Source organism: Sceloporus undulatus, chromosome 4, assembly GCF_019175285.1.
Source record: "Sceloporus undulatus isolate JIND9_A2432 ecotype Alabama chromosome 4, SceUnd_v1.1, whole genome shotgun sequence".
NCBI classification, from domain to species: domain Eukaryota; kingdom Metazoa; phylum Chordata; class Lepidosauria; order Squamata; family Phrynosomatidae; genus Sceloporus; species Sceloporus undulatus.
Genome location: NC_056525.1, coordinates 134,767,309 through 134,788,104, shown reverse-complemented (window position 1 = coordinate 134,788,104; position 20,796 = coordinate 134,767,309). Strand labels below are relative to the sequence as shown.

The following is a 20,796-nucleotide window of genomic DNA, read 5'->3' as shown; positions in this document are numbered from 1 at the left end:
TGTCTTAGAAAAAGAATTAGGCTCAAAGCTCTGGAATAATTTGGGATTCCCAGATTGTCGAAGTTTCATTGCAATGACCATATGACTGTCACAAGGAACAAAAATGAGATCAAAGCTAAAGCTAGTCCAAGTAAAATTGGAGTTCAGGCTGCTGCTCTGAATCACTGGACTGTGGCTCATTTCCGGAAGTGCCTCTGGAAGTTTTCGGCAACCACAGGTTCAATATCACTGTGGCTGAGAGTGGTGACTTCCATTGTCTTAACCAAGATAATAGTTTGTGTTTCACAACGTCTTTCTCCGCAAAGACCCGCAAGGTCCTTGATCTCTCGTGTGGGACCCAATAGTGAAGAGTGCAGCTCACTGGCTGGCAGCAGTTGGTAGGAAAGCCAGGCATTGTTGCCCGCATCACATCCACTGTACCACTTTGGTTACTCGATAGCCTGGTTCAGCCGAATGAGGAATACCTCAATAAGGCAGAACCGTCAGTGGGTGGCAAAGGATACAGAATACGAGGACTGTTGTCATTCTCATCCAAAAAAAAATGCACACAGTGGTATGGCGGCTGAGAGAAGGGGATCCACCATCCTGGGCCTTCACTTGTCTGAAACTGTCTGAATTGCTCATAGTCAAAGGAGCGTTGTGCAAGATTGTCCCAGTCTCAGAGTTGATGGAGACAAAAGAGGAGAGAGGCAGCTCCTCAATGTTGCTGTTGAGGATAGAGTAGGTGATCCGTGCATTGTGGTCAGATTGGATCAGAGGCTTTGATCGTGAAAATGGAGGCTCCTGCGGGAAATTTCTGGCACAAAGACATTGAGGCCACTTCTTCAAAGGCAGGACAGTTGTCATTGATATCTGAAATCTGGAGATAGATAGTTTTGTTTGAAGAGAGAGGGTGGGGTGCCTTTGTCGGTGCAATGATTGTGATGTTATACTCTGGTTTTTCTCTCTGTCCAAGGGACCATCTGTGAGGAGCTTGTAGTAGTTCTTAGATGCTGTTACTACTCTTTAAACGGCCATCCCTAGTAGGTAACATGTGATTTTACCATTTTCTCCAGAATCTTTATCTTTACATTGAGAAGTGCAATTACTGTTCCAGGAACGAGCCTTCTGGAACTAGTCTAGATAGGAGCAATATTCATCTCAGGGGCATTGTCATTCTCATCAGTACTTTTACATCCTTGCAGTGAGCCACTAATCCCCGCCATCTCTTGTTCCACTGACATAGTGTATTTTTCTGTTTCCTCAAAATCCAGAGTCTCTTTAATTGTGATTATTCCACTATGTGGACTAACTTGAATTTCTGTGTGGTCTTTCTAGGATGTTGCTGAAAGTATAACTAATGGTGAGCATTTGAACTTCATCACTGTCAGGGCACAACTTGGAGTATGGAGAGCCACAGGGGAATTTTCCGCAACGCTGATTGTATAGACTTTTTGCATGAAGATGGGGGGCTATCATTGGCATCAGTGATATTAATCCCAATCTGAGCACTGCCGTTTTTTCTGGGTTCCCCCCATCCAGGCTGTAAGTATCAAATGGAGGACCTGTTCACTTTCACGATCCAGTGCTTTCTGCAGAACCAGTTCTGCATATTTATCACCACCACACTACTATAACCTCTAATATGAAAAACTCATTGCACTTATCATAATTCTGGAGAGAGTTCCTTCCTATATCAGATCTTCAGCTTTACCAATAGGAAATTGGTCCTGGTAATGTGGATCATTATTTCAAACCTGATATTGCCTTTAAGAATTGTGGAGCATTAATAATGCCTGGACTGCACACTACATGGAAAATAGTTAAAGGATTCAATCACAGCCTCAAAATCAATGAAGCAGTGGTGCTCTCCCCACACATCCCTCCCGATCTATTCTGTCATTCACATGTAAGTTTCCATTTTCTGCACTGATAGTGAAATACTGCTTTTTACCTTCAGAAAGGATGTAAGATTCCTTTTTCTCAATTCTCTGGCATTCAGTCCCAAATCTTGGCTAGATTTCCCACAAAGATCCTTTGCCATCTCCTCAGGATGGAATAGTGAACTTCTCCAAAAAAACCCACAAAACAAAGATGATAATATGAGAAGCATTGTTTGCCTGATTGGTGTTTCAAAGCTTTCCCATGCAGGATTCCCTTCTTCATTTTCTTGTTCCTTTGACAAGCACAGGATTTTAAATTCCCATCCAAAAGAGGGAGGTGTTCAGCAGTGAAAAATGAACCGAATCCTTTGTTTGGCTAGTTACTTACTTTCTCTTCCTGTGCTTTCTATTTGCAGTTTAACACGTTGTATTTCCCCCAAACTATGAAGAAGGAACTTTACCTTATTCATACCAGCTGTGTTTATCTTCTGCGTTGAGGAAAGATGAAATCTCTTTACCAAAACCCAATATCCAGGCTGCAGAAAACTTGCTTGATGGTGATAACTCTCAGTTGGTACTTGTGGATAACAACTGTGAGAATTTCAGTTCAGAAATGGAGGTTAATGAGAAGGTAAGCTATGCAGTCAGGTCTCTGCATTACACACTTGCTAATGGTCAGTATAGTAGATACGTACTAATGTCTTACTTAGTTATATCTGCACTCTTTTTGTAGGGTGGAATATATGGGGTGGACAAACTTCCATTCATGCAATTAAGTTATTTCTTCTTCTTCTCTCCTGCAGCACCATGTGTCATCCCAAAATCTGCTCCATGGGTTTCTCCAACCCTCACAAGCAGCTTTTGGGGGTGCATAGGGAACCAGCTCCAAGATGGATATAGAATTTCCTCTTTCCCAACCTGCTAGTTGAAGCTCTTCTATTAATATCATGAACTCACTGTATTTCTCGCATGCCTTTGAGTTTTATATCACTCACACATATGAGTTTGTATATGCATATTGTAATCAATTTATAATCAGTGGGCACCATTAAAACCTAGAGTAGTTACGTTGGAATTTGTAAGTTGATTGCAGAGTATGTGCTTGGAAGATTACCCTATAAAGAATCAAAGAAGGTTTATTAGATAAAATTGTACACCTGGGTATGTTTAATTTTTTTTTAAAATGAAGGCAATACATACAAACTAGCCTATTAGGAAACCATTATCATGAAATCCTTGTCAATTTGACACTTTGATTTCTTGTAATCCCTCTCTTTCTCCCTACAGTTCTTAGTCCCTATTTTTCATAGTGATATTATCTTTTTCACACCTTGCCATTTGAGCTTATAATAATTACTGCTAGGTAGAATGCAATGGCTACATCACACAACAGACACTGGAGTTCTAGGCATAATGGTGAGCTGTTGGCTTTATATGATTCATGGTCAGCCTGTCCTGTGCTGTTTAAGCTGATCAGCTATCCTTGGATGCAATGGAGAGAACATGATGTTCCACCACTCATGCTGAGGTAAGAGGTGAGTGCCAGGCCCCATAGCTTCTCCATATCATAGTTGAGAGAAGGGGGTTTCACATTCTTGAATTTTGCCTCAGATAGTAAAAGGTTTTGGGTTGGTTCGGCTATGGTAAGCACGGTACCATTTACCTTACAATATAGTAAAACCTGCTGTGTGACTTATGAGACATGATGGCTTAGTAGCTAATATGCCAATTTTGATTATCGTAAAGGTTGGCAGTTCAAGGCCCAAGCACCACATGACTGAGTGACCACCCATCACTAGCCCCAGTGTCTTCCAACCTAGCAATTTGAAAGCATGTAAAAGTGCAAGTAGATAAATAAGTACTACTTTGGTGGGAAAGTAACAGCATTCTGGGCAGTCATGCTGGCCACATGACCACCAGAGTCATCCTTGGACAACGCTGGCTCTTTGGCTTAGTAATGGAGGTGAGCATCACACCCTACAGTCAGTTATGACTAGACATTCATGTCAATGGGAAACCTTTACCTTTTCTGTGTGACTTACCTATCATGACCTATTTGATCCAGTAATATACCTAGCAAATATGTATGTGTGTGCATGTGCCTTCATGTTGCCTGTCAACTTATGGCAACCTGTACATTTCATAGTGTTTTCTTGGGCAAGGAATAGTCAGAAGTGGTCTGGATGTGAGGGCGATCTGGCTGCAACATCTGTCTGTCAGAGGTGGTTTGGCCAGTTCCTTTCTCTGGTATTCCTCAGCAGTCTCCTATTCAAGTATTAACCAGGGCTGACCCTGCTTAGCTTTCAAGATCTGATTGATATATAGGATCTGGTGCCTTTAGCATAGTTTATATGCCTTAAACTAGTAAGGGTACAGCAAATGTTTTCATTCCTGCATTGGTGCCTAGAGTCTGCTGTAGCCACAAGAAAGCAAGTGCCGTACAGGGATGAATGCCACACTTTGCTTCCCACCCATCTGCTACTCTATAGGGATTTTGTTTTTAACTTTGGAGAAAAAAACATTGCAAGTACTGGAATAGAAATCTTTTAGACTATTCCTGGTCTAAATGTTCCTCCATCTTGGGAATGCAGTTGGGGGCTAGTAGGGCTATGGATCATGCCCTCTCCTCTCTGTCTCCCCTACCCCCATGCTCCTTTACTTCTTCTGCATGGTCAGAGTTCTTACCCGACAGAAGGAACCCCTTCAGAAACATTCATAGCCACTGAGAGAAGCCAAAAATAGAATTGAAGAGTAGTTGTTCCCCTCCAAGATGAAAACTTTGTCTAAGATCCCAGAGGGAGATTTTCAATCAGATCTATAGTCTCTGTGGACACATCTCCTGGACCAGAGGATTTCAAGCTAAAAGTATGATATTAACTCTTAAATCCCAAGGTTGGAGGAAAAGTTCAATAATTGCTGATGCTGATGCTGTGGAGGTGCTCTGGAGAGACATACTATATATACTCATGTATAAGTCTAGAAATTTAGATTTAAAAATTGACCCAAAAAACCTGAGTCGACTTATCCACGCATATATATATATATATATATATATATAGAGAGAGAGAGAGAGAGAGAAAGTGAAGGGCAAGATTTTAATCTACCCTTGAAGCACTGACCCCTTTCTACTCTGTCATCCATCAAGACTTTAGTATATGCACTAATAGTTATCCCTGCTGGAATTTTGTAAATTCTTTGGAATTGTTTTCTTTTATTTCATCTTTACTTCATCTTTTACATCCTTTATTATATGTGACTAAGTTTTACCCTCAACTTATCCATGGGTCATACCAAAATCCATAATTTTGGCCCCAAAACATGCCCTCGACTTATATATGAGGTTGACTTATAGTCAGTCATATACGGTAGTTCTTTGAAGCGTAAAAAGGAAGGGAGTAGGGGGGGAAAAGAAAACAAAATGTGGCAATACCTTTAAGACTAACTGGTTTTTATTTTCGCATGAGCTTTCATGGATATAGACCCACTTCTTTGGATGAATATATATATATATAAATGCTCATGTATAAAGTACATTTATACAGTTGTGGGAGTGGAGTGGAATGGAATAGGATCCAGAAAGATGCAAGTCATAACACTTTCCTTAAATTTTCAAAGGACTGCATAAGGTGATACAGGTCTTTCAGATCTTTACAGTTGTCAGTTGGTGTGCAGAAGTTGTAATCTGCATGACCAAAAGTCAGTTTACCATGGTTCAAAACTCTCTTTGGGGAGATTCCTTTTGCTGTATGTGCAGTGGCAAGGACTTGTGTATTGATATATGTAGTCGTCCTGCACAGGTTGTTCATAACTGACATTTTGCTTATCAAGGTTAATAAACCTCTGCTTCTCGTTTACAGAGGGTAAGTTTTTTTAATGAGAAGAGCTCTCCTGATCGCTTGGTGTTATGTAAATGCTAATTATTTTTTTTAAAGTTGAGATTTAGATGAAGTAGAGGATATTCTTTAAGGTATTTAACCAATTCTATTAATATTCCCTCAGATTAATTTTTTAAAATATTTTTATTCACAAAGGAAATTTCAACATAAAATAACATAATAAAACATACAAAAAAACTTTATACCCATATCCCCACGTAACTACAATCTCTCTAAAACTAAGCTAACAAAGAAAACACACACACAAGTTAATGCATGTGACTGATTATAATTTCTTCCTATATCTACTCCCTCTAATACATAGTAACTGCTACATAATAGTATTAACAATAACTTCTCTTATATCAGCCTTCTACTTAATAATATTCTGTATTATATTTCAGAATGTAACATCATTGCATTACTCCTACTCTTCATGAACTTCACAACTTAATATTCCCTCAGATTTCATGGTAAACTGATTCAAGTGATTCCTCTTTCATATTAAATTAAAACGCATCCTGCACATCACTATCATGCTAAGGAATGCAGAATATGTATCAGAAAAAAAGAAAACACAGAGAATCTTTGTCTAGACAGAGAGGAAGAATGAATGGGAGCAAATTTCAGTGATGAAGAAGGGTCCTTGCACAATCTAGTGCACTGAGCAGATAGACGTAATTACAGGGAAGTGAATGGGGTTGTTCCTTTAGTAATTAATTGGCTGTTTAAATAAATTGTATTTAAATGGTATTTAAATACTAGACACACAGTAAAACAAAAAAACAAAAACAGTTGTATTTATGGAATCAGATGCAACACTAGAATGCAGACATAATAGAGCACATCTGCACTTCCTGGTTAAGGCTCTGAGTGTCGCTGTTCACCAACAAAGTCAAAAATGCAGTGAAAAATTCAGCCTCCTCACACCACCAGCAGCTCCAAAGCAGAACGTACTGAATGATCTGACACCGTGTTTCAGCACTTGGAATCTCCGCTGTAAGACAACATCAGTTGAACCAAGATCCTTCTTCAGTTTCTGGGCAGCATTTAGCCATTTACTTGAGGCTTCTCTTGGTGGCTTCTCAGCAGAGCAGGAATGACAATAGCAAAATGTCTCCAAGACTGCAAAAGGAAGATTGTCTTTCTTTCATGCCTACTTGCTAACATTTCCCAAGCCAAGCTGGTCCATTACTCTATTCCTGAGGAAATGGAGAAAGGCTCTCTGGTAGGGAATATTGCAAAAGATTTGGGACTGGATGCAAAGGAGCTCTCAGACCATGGACTCCGCATTGTTTCCCCAGGTAGGACACCGTATTTTGCTTTGAATTATAAGAGTGGCCATTTGCACACTGCAGAGAGAATAGACAGAGAAGAACTCTGTGGTCAGTTGGAAAAGTGTATCTTGAATTTTGAGATTCTAATTGCTGGTTCAATGAACATCTATGGAGTTGCAGTGGAAATCACAGATATAAATGACCATGACCCTACCTTCCAATCAGAGAAACTAGTGATAAATATAACAGAGAATACAGCATTGGGGTCCCAGTTCCCCCTCTTGGAAGTGCAAGATCCAGATATAGGAAACAATTCTCTGCAAGGATACAAACTCAGCAATAATAGCCATTTCTCTCTGCATGTGCAAACAACAGTTAAGGGAAAACGAAATGCAAAGATAGTTCTAGAGAAATCTCTGGACCGCGAGGAGGAATCCGTCCACAATCTTGTGCTTATAGCTTATGATGGTGGAGTTCCTGCCAGGAGTGGTACTGCACAACTTCATATTTCTGTCCTAGATGCTAATGATAATGCACCCATTTTTAGCCAACCTATTTATGAAGTGAAGCTTAGAGAAGATTTACCAATAGGGACCAATGTGATTACATTAAAAGCCACTGATCTGGATGAAGGAACCAATAAAGACATGAAGTATTCATTTGTCAAAATTATGGGAAAAGCTTCTCAGATATTCCACTTGAATGCAAACACAGGAGAAATCACTCTTATTGGCGGCTTAGACTATGAAGATACTTCATTTCTTGAAATTGAGGTCCAGGTTCATGATGGTGGAGGTCTAGTGGACAGATCAACCCTCTTGATATTTGTTACTGATGTGAATGATAATGCACCCAAGCTGGAAATAACTTCTTTGATCAGCGCCATTCCTGAGAACTCACCACCGATGACAGCAATCGCCCTTTTAAACATCCAAGATCAAGACTCAGCAGAGAATGCAGAAGTCACATGTTCAGTTCCCAGCAACCTCCCTTTCCAGCTGACCAAATCTTATGGCAATTATTATAGCTTGATGACAACAAGAGCCCTGGACAGGGAGAAAGTGGCAGCCTACAACATCACTGTCACTGCCACAGACCATGGGAGCCCTCCACTTTCCACATCTATTTTTATTCCCCTTGAAATTTTAGATGTGAACGACAACCCACCTTACTTCCAACGATCAGTTTATACTACTTATTTGAAGGAGAATAACCCAAGGGGGGCCTCCATATTTTCCCTGAAGGCAGATGATCCAGATTTGGGTGGAAATTCCAGAATAACATATTCCATCCTGGAAGGAAACAACAGTGACTTCCCTATATCTTCCTCCATCTCCATTAACTCTGAGACTGGGGTTGTTTATGCCTTGAACTCTTTTGATTATGAAGAGATAAAGGAGATTCAGTTCCAGGTCAAGGCCCAAGATGGAGGCTCCCCACCACTCAGCTCTAATGTCTCAGTGACCCTCTTCATTCTGGATCAAAATGACAATGCTCCAGAAATCCTCTATCCCTGCCCTCCCACCGATGGCTCCACTGGAATAGAGCTGGCCCCTCGCTCCTCTGATCTGGAATACCTGGTCACTAAGGTGGTGGCAGTGGATGCGGATTCTGGCCAGAATGCCTGGCTCTCCTACCAGCTGACCAAGGCCACAGAGCCAGGGCTCTTCACTCTGGGACTCCACACTGGAGAGATCAGGACAGCCCGCTTCCTTCTGGAGAAAGATGCTCTCAAGCAAAGCCTGGTGGTTTTAGTGAAGGACAATGGGCAGCCCCCTCTCTCTGCCTCCATCACAGTCACTGTGGTGCTGGCCGATAACATCCCTGAAATGCTCTCAGATCTCAGTAGTGTCTCAGCTCCTGTAGATCCTCCTTCAAATCTCACCTTCTACTTAGTGGTTGCAGTAGCTTTTGTTTCTTGCTTGTTCCTGACCTTCCTTCTTGTTTTACTGGCCATTAGGCTGCACAAGTGGAGAAATTCACATCTATTTGAGTCAGGGAGTGTTAACTTCAGTGGTGTTCCCGTTTCCCAGTTTGTGGGGATCGATGGAGTCAGAGCATTTCTTCAGTCATATTGCCATGAGGTTTCTCGGACCACAGACTCTATAAAGAGCAATTTCAGCTTCCCAAAAGTAAACTGTCCCAATGCTCTAACATGTGAACAGACCTCTGAAATAAAGGATGCATTCCTTATTGCTGAAGATAATGGGAGCAGTAATGCAGATTCAGCCAATAACCAGGTGAAACTTCTTTCTCAAATTCAAGGCATTTGAGAATGCCATTTAATGCCATTTATATCTCATTATCTATATGTGAGAGGTGGTATATAAGATTAAATTATCTATATTTGTTTTCTTAAATTAAGAAATTTGCATGGACAAGTAATTCACTTTTTAAAAAATGTGTGGTTGCTTCTGCTATGCATGCAAATACATTGTAGAGTTAGGAGCACTGTAAAGTAACTGTGGGAGCACTGTAATTAGATGTGGTGGCTTAATGGTTAAGACGGCAATTCTGATGATGGGAAGATCAGAATGTTGGCAGTTCAAGGCTCAAATGCTGCATGATGGGGTGAGCTATCACTAGTCCCAGCTTCTGCCAATCTAGCAATTTGAAAGCATGCAAATGCAAGAAGATAGATAGATGCCACTTCTCAGTGGGAAGGTAACAGCATTCGGTGTAGTCATGCTGGCCACATGACCACCAGAGCAGTCCTTGGACAACACTGGCTCTTTGGCTTAGTAATGTAGATGAACACCACCCCCTTCAGTTGGTTACGACTCTTGACATGGCTGACGATTCATGTCAAGATACTACCTTTACCTTTAAAGTAATTGTATTACAGTATTTTTTTTCAACAAGATTTTAACTGTTAACAGAATGTGACTAAGACTTTTGAGATATTGTCATACACACAACACACATACACACACTGAGTAATACATTTTTGTTACTTTGGGTACTTTTGGAGTTTGATATTCTGGTGTGATTTTCTCCCTCTTCCTTTCTCCCTGGTTCTCTTTTTCTCTCTTTCTCTCAGAATGTTTCCTCACTTGTCAGATCAGTCTACATGGGAAAAATAAATGGCTTCCAGAAATGCAGGAGGATTACATTACATACACTTTCCTCCAATTCTATGTCTGAAATAGTGTGTACTGTCACCTCTTTGTTTTCACAGACCTTGAATTCACATCCCTCACCTGTTCTCTGGTGGCAAATGTAAGGGGACAAAATGGGGGGGGGGGGTGATTTTCCATGGGGGGGTCTTCTTTTGTCAGAAATTTACCATAGATAAAAAATAGTTGGTCATCTAAGATGTATTCCTTTGTGAACATACATATTGCATTCTTACACAGAATACAGCAGAATCTTGTTATCCATGTGCTTGCTATCCCAGATTTGAGCTTCCATGGACGGCAACCCCCATTGCTTTTAATGGAGGCACATGTATGCAGCCACACGAGCAGCCATGTGTACATCATACCACCATAGCAAACAAATGGACTTGTGATCCTGTGTTTTATCTTATCCACAGAGGGGTCTAGAACGGATCCCCCACAGATACAAAAAGACGACTATAGTACCACTAATCCAGCTAGACAATATGACTTACCCTTATCAGGAGCCCTGGTGGTACAGTGGTTAAATGCAGGTACTGCAGCCACAATGTTGTGAGTTCAATCCTGCAGGGTTCCAGGTTGACTCAGCCTTCCATCCTTTCTTAGCTCAGTAAAATAAGTACCCAGCTTGTTGGAGCCAATTGTCTTATAGATTGTAAACCACTTAGAGAGTGCTGTGTTCACTATTTAGTGGTATAGAAATATAAATACTATTGCTATTATCAGCAGTAGTTTCAGACTGAGGTCTTGCTAGATATGTGAGTTCTTTGAACTAGAGGTATCAGTTTATATGCTGGGATAGAGCTGGTCTAGTGTCTTTAATAACCAATTATGGAGCACTCGATTTGACTCTTGACACCATCCCAACAAATATGTTGCCTCCATGTTGCTATATGAATTTTGATGCATTGTAAATAGCAATATGAGCAGTGGAAACATCACTTCACTGATCTCCACTTTTCCCCGCCTTATTTTAGTCATCTGTGTACTGCTTTTTAAGCAGATGGTTTCCCAACTTCCCGTTTAAAATAGTTTTTCATCGTTCAATGGATCTGTCAGTCATAGACCAGTTTCTAAAGATATTGATTAGAACATGTTGTTGCTATTGCTTTTTATATGATTATCCGTTAAGCATGTGGTTGAACATATACTTGCAATTCAGATCCAGACTTTCCAGCCATTTTCCAGAAGAGACATCCCTCTTTACTCCACATCACTGCACTGAGACCAATACAGCTTTTGTTGAATTTCACTCTTGAAAGATAGATAGATAATTTCTCCTTGGTTTTTCATGATTTCTCCTCATTGACTTTTGATGATATCACCACTAGTTTTTTGTTTTGTTATAAATAACTGCTTTAAAAGCAGCATCCAGAGAACTACCTTACTTTTAGTGGACCATTTCCACACACAAAAAAAGTTTCATTTTCATTCTTGTTTAATAATTACCTTACATCTGGCAAATCTGTGACTACGGCACCTATCTACTGGCTTTGCTGGATGGGGCTGAAAGGAGTTGGATTCTTAACAATATATCTTGGATAATATCTCCTGGTTTACAACTTGCTTATGCCCCCAGTTGTGTTTATCCAAAACCTGGAAGTCAAGGCTGCTGATACTGTAATATCGCAGTGCTCATTTCTTCTCTGTTGTGATTTAAAATCAACTGACACAATTTTGAACTAGTATCTGGAGATAGTAGCCAGGTGGATAAGGATTTATACATTGAACACTGTTTGTCAAGCAAAGCTGAGAAGTCACAAGGAGATCTCCACAGACCAACTGTTTCAAAACAGAAATTCTCAAAATATTTACACATTGATAGATCTGGCTTAATCTGAATCTGGAGACGATATTATCTAGGTGGAAAATGTCCTCTCTTATTTGTCATCACTCAAAGTTTAATTTAGATCTTAACTGAGATGTCTCCCTGTTGTCGTTCTTGCTATACTGAGATGCCTTTGGAAATGCAGAATGAATCTTATTATTGCCATGAAGATCTGCCACTCATTTGCTGAGATTTGCTACTCCTTTCCTGAGGAAGTGGAGAAAGAAGGGGTCCCAACTCATCTTCAAGAACTGGGAATATCACAAAAGAGCCCATAGTGATTCCTATGATAGAATGCAATATTTCCTTCAAATTAATGATACAGCTGATTCAAGCAAGATGCTTTACTGATATGCCTGTGTAGTGAGAAAGTGATATGATTTTTACGAATGGGAGTATCTTGGAGCATGCCGGTGTTAATCCAGAAATCACTTATATTAATAAAAATGTCACCATTGGTATTTTTTAAAGGATTGTTGTTCTTAGTTACAATTTTAAGTGGAGGAGGTTTTTGACACCAATTTTCCATGCGCAACCATATCAGTCTTCACAATCCTGTATTTAAAAGCCACTGCAATAAATGGGATATTTTCCCATACAAAAAAAAGTTTTTTTCTTGCAATTCTCTGTTCATCCTCAGGGTGCCGCTGTTGGCCAGACAGATAAGCAGAGAGAAGATAGAGATGCACTGATGCTTTTTACATAGCCTTGACTCCCAGAAATGATGCTCAGACCAAGAAACTGAAGAGCGCGAAGACAGAGCACACTTGCAGAGGACGTGAAAATTGTTTCAGTTTGTTGAAATTAAGAAGAAAGTCACTTTATGCTGCTTCACTGAGACTGCCTTCATCCTCGTGAGAATTTGATCTGATCACAAAAAGCTGAGAGGAGGAGGCAGCTTACTTCTGTGGGAGCCAGATGGAGAGAAGGCACAATAAGAGTGGTAGGGCACTCACAAGGCAAGTACTGCTTCTCTCACTATTGTCTTTTTCCTGCCTGATTGCCACAGAGCAGATTCATTATTCCATCCCTGAGGAGATGGCAAAGGGTTCCATTGTGGGGAACCTTGCCAAGGATTTGGGACTGAGTACCAGAGAACTAAAATATCGTAAACTGAATATTGTATCTCTGGCTGAAATGCAGTATTTCAGTATCAGCGTAGACAGTGGCAACCTCTGCATAAAAGACAGGATTGATCGAGAGGGAATATGTGGCAAAAATCCATTCTGCTTTATTAATTTAGAGATTGTGGCAGAAAACCCTGGAAATGTGTTCCATGTAACAGTGGCAATCCAGGATGTTAATGATAATGCACCCAAATTCCTCAACAGCAATATCAACTTGGATATCATTGAATCTACTTTACCAGGCACCAGATTTCTCCTTGGGAAAGCTCAAGATCCTGATATTGGGGTGAATTCTCTCCAGAACTACCAGCTAAACTCTAATCCATACTTCTCATTGGAGGTTAGAGACAGAAAAGATGGAAATAAATATGCAGAAATGGTGCTTCAAAAGCCATTGGATAGGGAAAGCGAGCAGTCCCTCCACTTCATCCTCATGGCCTTGGATGGGGGTGAAACTAGAAAAACTGGGACAGCTCAAATATGGATTAATATCACTGATGCCAATGATAACCCACCAGTTTTCAGTCAAGAAATCTACAAGGTCAGTGTGCAGGAAGGTACTCCTATTGGGTCTATTGTGCTCCAAGTTACTGCCTCTGATAAAGATGAGGGTATACATGCTCAAATCAGGTACCAGTTTAGCAACATACCAGTTATGGCCCAACAGAAATTTAGGTTGGATGCCATAAATGGCACAGTGGCTGTTATGGAGCCACTGGACTTTGAAGAAATGGAGGAATATAGTATGACCATTGCAGCAAAAGATGGAGGAGGATTAATGGCGCACTGCAACATTGAAATAAACGTTCTTGATGAGAATGACAATGCACCAAAGGTGACATTTGCCTCTATGTTTAGCCCAGTTCCTGAGGATTCTCTCCCTGGAACCTTAATTGCTGTCATCAATATAAATGACAGAGATACTGGGGATAATGGGGAAATTGCTTGCTACTTACAAGATGATTTGCCTTTCAAGATTTTTCTCTCATCTAATAACTATTACAAGCTCCTGACTGAAGGTCCTCTGGACAGAGAAAGAAATCCTGAGTATAATATCACAATCACAGCCACTGACAAAGGAACCCCTCCTCTTTCCACACACGAAACTATCTCCTTACAGATCTCTGATATCAATGACAATGCCCCTGCTTTTGAGAAATCTTCCTACAGTATCTACGTGCCAGAAAACAACCCTTCTGGTGCCTCCATTTTTACTATTAAAGCCTCTGATTTAGATGCAGGCAAGAATGCAAAGATCACATACTCCATCCTCAGCAGCAACATTCAGGACCTTCCCATCTCTTCCTATATCTCCATTAACTCTGAGACTGGCACTATCTATGCCCAGCGATCCTTTGACTATGAACAATTCAGAGAGTTCCAGCTGCAGGTGAAGGCCCAAGATGAAGGATCTCCTCCTCTCAGCAGCAATGCCACCCTCAGGGTGTTTGTTTTGGACCGCAATGATAACACTCCTCGTATCCTCTCCCCTTCCCAAGAAGCCAAGGGCTCAGTGTTATTTGAAATGGTGCCTCGTTCTGCTGAGGAAGATTATCTGGTCACAAAGGTAGTGGCTGTGGATGCTGATTCTGGACACAATGCTTGGCTCTCCTACCATCTGGTCCAGGCCGCTGAGCCAGCCCTCTTCACCATTGGTTCTCATACTGGGGAGATCAGGACAGCCAGGGCCTTTGTGGAGAGAGATGCTGTGAAACAGAGGCTGGTGGTTGTGGTGAAGGACAACGGACAGCCTCCTCTCTCAGCCACCATTACTTTGAACCTGGTGTTTGCAGAGAACTTCCAGGAGGCCCTTCCAGAAATGAAAAACCAGTCAAGGGACTCAGTAGTTCAGTCTGATCTTCAGTTCTATTTGGTGCTGGCCTTAGCTCTGATCTCCTTCTTATTCCTCTTGACAGTGATTGTGGCCATTACAATGAAGCTCCGGCAGTCAGGAAATCCAAAATTCCTACAGTGTTTTGGCCCTGTTCCCCATTCAACAGCAGGTGCCATGTTTCCCCCTAATTTTGAAGATGGGACTTTGCCTTACTCCTACCAGTTTTGCCTCTCCTCAGAGTCCCAGAGGAATGAGTTTACTTTTCTGGCTCCCAATGGTCAGATTGCAAGCAATCTTCTTTGTGATGACAAATCTCAAGTGCCTTTCACAGGCAGCGGAGGAAATTTAAATTCTCTGACAGAAAATGCTGAAAAGGTAGGGTTTCTTCTAAAAAGGTTTTTGCATTGCACACATTGAATCAGTGTAATTGGCACTGAAGAATCAAGTCCATATGATAGGTGCCAATGTTATTTAAATTGTTAGGTAGTATTTATTCACTGGAAATTATTTGTATGTGTGCACATGTTTTCAAGTCACCTGTTGACATAGGATGACCACATGTATTTCATAGGGTTTTCTTAGTCAAAGAATACTCAGAAGTTGTTTTGTCAGGTCCTTCTCTGAAATATAGCCTACCGCTTCTGGTATTAATTGGTGGTCTCCCATCCCAGTACTAGGCAGGGTTGACCTTGCTTAGCTTCTAAGATCAGATGAGATCTGGTGCCTTTAGGGTGTTTAAATCCATGAAAATAAATAGACTTCAAATTATCTGAGATTTGGGCTGTCATGATGTTATTGCTCCTACTTTGTGCTAAATGCAAAATATTAAATGCTCATGTTAAGATCCATAATTTCTATCCAATAGGCCTGTGTAGTTCTGTTGTAGTTCCCAACCAGAGATCTGCCATTTGTGAGACTGGAAGTTTAGTACAACGAAACATAGGAGATAGCTATCCTGCCTGCTTGCCTTATTGAATTTTTCAGACATTGTGTGTCGAACCATAAAAGTTAGTGTTATATGTATATGTTGCAATAAAATTCATCACAGGCTATTTGCCTTCACTCTTTTGTTTCTGACTAAATGCTGGTTATGATATGTCAAGTGGACGACTATCAGAAATGTTGTTACACCATAGTTCTCCCCTCTCCCGCCACCATTGATGAAGACAGCCTTAGTCTCTGGAGCCAGCCAGATCCAAAATGTCTCAATCTGAGGAAGAGAGGATCCTCAGATAGGCATATGGGACATGGGTGGCTTTTTTAGGCAGGCCAATTATTTTGGAGTGTAGTTTGAGGACTAGAGGGGGTAGAAAGGGGTAGATAACAGGAAGGACATGAAGACAAAAATAGTGGCAGTGACAAAACTTCTTTTTCCACCACAAAAGAAATTGGGCTAACTAACATCACTCTCTTTCTCCTCTTCTTGTACCATTCTTCAAGTTGCCCTTGCTCTAAGTTGGAATAACTTGCAAGCTGAAGCCACATTGGATAGACAAATATAGAGGCGGTATGCTTGGGGATACTATCAAAAGTAATGGGCATGTAAAATGTCATTTCTGTTCAAACTCTGCCAGTTATCAGATATGATGCACCATTCAAAGACTGGTAGAGGGATACTACCTCTTTCATATGGAAAGCAGGAAAAAAACAAGGATAAAGCCAAAATATATGCAGGATACAAGAGAAAGAGGAGGTTTAGTCTTGCCAAATCTCAAACTGTACTACAAAGCCTGTTGTTTAGCTTGGTTAAAAGACTGAATGCAATTAAAAAACAAAGAGTTATTGAAATTAGAGGGTGCAGACTTGAGATTTGGCTGGCATGGTTATATGTTTTACAATAAAGAAAAAGTGAATTGTGATTTTAATAATTACAATATAAGAAACTCACTTTTATGGGTATCGAAAAGTACCAAGTTCAGAAACTTCAGTTAGTTCAAAACATAGCAGCCAAATTAGTTACTGGTGCATCTAGGAGTGAACATATTACACCAATATTAAAATAATTCCACTGGCTGCCAATTAGTATCTGGACAAGGTACACTGTGTTGGTTGTTACCTTTAAAGCCCTACATTCTACATGGGGCCACCCCTGTGCCAACTTCGGAAGCTTCAACTGGTACAAAACATGGCAGAGCCAGACAGGTCGCTGGCAAATCCAGTTCGGACCATGTAACACCCATCTCCATTGGCTGCCAGTCAGCTTCCAGGTGTGGTACAAGGTGTTGGTTATTACATATAAAGCCCTACATGGTTCGGGTCCAGAATACTTCTGGGAGCGTCTCTTCCCATATAATCTCCCCCTGCACTCTCAGGTCCTCTGGGAAGAATCTTCTGCAGCCAAAGAAGACCAGGTTGGTCACAACTTCCCAGAGGACCTTTTCATCAGCTACTCCAAAATTATGGAATGACCTGCCGGAGGAGATCCATTAGATTAATACTCCTGACATCTTCCAAAAGGCAGTCAAGATGGATCTCTTCCGGCAGGCCTTCCCTGACTGATCTCAAAAATTAGACTGCCCCTCTGCCTATAACTACTCTATCATCTGCCTGTCTTTTTAATCCTTTTAATCTAATTTTAACTGCTATTTTAATTTGAATGCGTTTAGAATATGTATTTTGAATGTCATTTATGTTGGGGACTGTAGATTTTTTTGATTTCTGTATTGTGTAATTGTAATTTTGTTATTTTTTGGAACTCGCCTCGATCCAAATGGCAGAGGCGGGCTAAAATTATTATTATTATTATTATTATTATTATTATTATTATTATTATTATTATTACAGTTGGCCCTTCTTATACACAGATTTTTTATTCACGGATTCAAGCATACACGGTTTGAAAATGTTCAAAAAAAGTATAAATTTCAAATATCAAACCTTGATTTTCCATTTTTTATAAGGGACACCATTTTGCTATGTCACTATATTTATTGGGACTTGAGCATCCACAGATTTTGTTATCCATGGGGGATCTTGGAACCAAACCCCAGCATATAACAAGGGTCCACTGCATATGGTTTTGGTCCCGGTCCAGGGATTGCCTCCTTCTGTTTAATCAGCCCTGTACCCTCAGACCCTCTGGCAGACATTTATTCCAGTCAGCTGGACTAGGTTGGCAACTGTCATCTAGAGAACCTTTTCTTCAGCTACCCCTTGACTGTGTAATGACCTGCCAGAAGAGATTAGACCACTGAACATGCTGTCTGAATTTAAAACAGCATTGAAAACCAGTTTTTTTCTCACAAGCCTATGAATTTTATGAATTTTAAGTTACGAATTTTAATGTATGGACTGTTAGTTTTAATATGTATTGGTCTCATGAGTTCTTTTAAACTGATGTTATGTGTTTCATCTGGTTTATTTGTCTTTAGCTGATGTTATGTTTTGTATTTTAATCTGTGTTATTCCCCACCTTGATCCATAGCGGCGGTAGCAGGAGGAGGAGGAGGAGAAATAGTAATAGTGGTCTGTTCTTATTGGTTGCTTGCCAACCCTTTCACTTTCCTGAATATTTTTTTTTAATTTCATCTCTTTCATTGCAAATATTTCTTATGACATGGCAGTGGTATTTTTACCATATACCCTGAAAATACCATATACCCTGATAACACTATTTAATGGGGCAGTGGAATATTCAATTATAGATCCTTCATTACAGTATCGATCCCTTACTACCATGTTGAGGCAGCATCAAACCAATGAAACAGCATAAAACCCATTATTATTATGATTTCTCTGGCACATGTTTAAAATCACTTACTAGAAATTAGTTACTATAAATAGACTTTGATAGTTTTAGCAGAACTGCATAAAGCTTATGAACCTGTTTCTTTATCTGTGTTGCCATTGGATGTTAGTGCTTATTAATATGGGGCAGGAGTTATACAGCTAGCCGTATCTCAAACTGAAAGGGTGTGTAGAGCAAGCATAGGCTGTATCTCTCATTTAAGAATATGTGTGCATGGAGGACTGAAATTGTGTGCGATGTAGCAGCTAAAAAGGCCAATGCGATTTTAGGCAGCATCAATAGAAGTATAAGGAAGGGAAGTAATAGTGCCACTCTATTCTGCTTTGGACAGGCACCACCTGGAATATTGTGTCCAGTTCTGTGCACAACAATTAAAAAAGGATGTGGAGAAACTGGAGTGTGTCCAAAGGAGGGCAACTGAAATGATGAAAGGTCTGGAAACCATGCCTTATGAAGAACGACTTAGGGAGCTGGGGATGTTGAGTCTGGAGAAGAGAAGGTTAAGAGGTGATAGAAGATTAAGAGCCTTGTTTAAATACTTAAAGGGATGTCATACTGAGGAGGGAGCAAGCTTGTTTTTTGCTGCTCCAGAGAACAGGACCCAGAACAATGGATGCAAGCTCCAGGAAAAGAGATTCTACCTCAACATTAGGAAGAACCTCCTGAGAGTAAGGAGTGTTCGACAGTGGGACACACTCCCGAGGAGTGTAGTGGAGTTTCCTTCCTTGGAGGTCTTTAAGCAGAGGCTGGATGGCTATCTGTCGGGGATGCTTTGATTGAGAGTTCCTGCATGGCAGGGGGTTGGACTGGTTGGGCCTTGTGGTTTCTTCCCACTCTATGATTCTATGCATCCCATCCTTCTCCTGTCAGTGAAGTGGAATGGTGTCAGAATCATGCATGCATGGATTCTGTCATAGTTCTGAATATGTGGTTAATACAGTATATGGAGGAAGGTTGGCTTTTCAATCAATAAATATATTATATGCTTGTTTGCTTGGAGCTGATGGTTAGGTTAATAGTTGCTGTGTCTCATGGGTACGTGGATTGCTAGTGGGAATAGGGGGGATGGGATGTGTGCAGCTGGCTAGGATAGTTTTGGAAATGATAGGTCTGGAATCTGAGATGTGGGCTGAATCGGTGTCTGGTAGTAACAGAAGGGGAATGGATGGTGGAAATACCTGAGTCTGAAAGAAATAAGATTTGGTGAGAAGGTTTGGAAGGGGAGCCAGCTTGTAGGGGAGACTAAGCTATGGGAATTGCAGGTGGGTGCTAGTTTTGTTGCCAAATGAGGTTGGGGTGGAGTTTGGATTTTGAAGTTTTTAATATACTGCTTGACTGATGGGGGGAACAGTTTCGGCTTGAATGCTAACTTGGGAGTTACTGACTATATGTATTCAATAAAGTTTTTGCTGTTTCAAAAACCTGGACTCTTTAATGCGTATTGGTTCTGAGTTTACTCAAGTCTGACAAATGGCCCCGTCACTTTGTTTTAATGGGAGTTTCCATTAATACAAAGTGACGGGAACATTCCACTTCACTGATGGGAGAAGGAAGGGATAAGTGCGGTGGCATCTGATAACATTTTCATGATCACATAAGAATAGGATAATGACACAATAAGTGAAATGTTTGATCATTTTTGTGTGATTGCGCGATAAGGATGGGAGATCCACTTCACTCCCCTCCTTTTACCCATGTGATAATCTCATTTGTCGGTAAAAAGATAGGTTCCTACAATATCAGTATCTAGCATGGGACAATAACTATTATTCCCATCCTGATTTTTGACACGAGCCTCTTTCTCACAGTCATCTCACAGTCTTTACGTTGTGGGAAATATGGTGGTGTCTCCAACCTCTCATTCTCAGAGCAAATGGTTCATCCAGAGGATGCCAATAATGTATGGCAGGGATTCCAAACTTTTTTGACTCGCAGAGCCCTTTTTTTCTATGGTAGAGCCCCTAAGGGGGTTACCCTATGTCTTACAAGTTAATGGTGTTTAGGAGTATATATAAGAATATATTCTTATTCTTTAATTTCATTCCATTTTTATTTCCTTCATTTTCCTGGAGTGGCTGCAGAGCACCTGGGAAGCGCAAGTGGAGCCCTAAGGGCTCTTTGGAGTA

The 20,796-nt window shown here is 40.7% G+C and overlaps 1 protein-coding gene across 21 annotated transcripts in view; it reads left to right on the top strand.

Moving 5' to 3' along the window:
• The window catches only part of LOC121928513 (protocadherin gamma-C5-like), a 368,742-nt gene that overhangs the window by 254,788 nt on the left and 93,158 nt on the right, over positions 1 to 20,796 (top strand). Inside the window, exon 1 of one of the 21 annotated variants that reach the window (XM_042463349.1) lies at positions 2,295 to 2,493. The exons of 18 other annotated variants lie outside the window; for them this stretch is intronic. In XM_042463349.1, coding sequence (XP_042319283.1) covers positions 2,476 to 2,493 — 18 coding nt within the window. In that variant the 5' untranslated portion in view covers positions 2,295 to 2,475. Of the gene's footprint in view, positions 1 to 2,294; positions 2,494 to 6,821; positions 9,255 to 12,711; positions 15,298 to 20,796 lie in introns of those variants that run through there. 2 more of the 21 variants (XM_042463340.1, XM_042463337.1) reach the window with 2 other exon arrangements.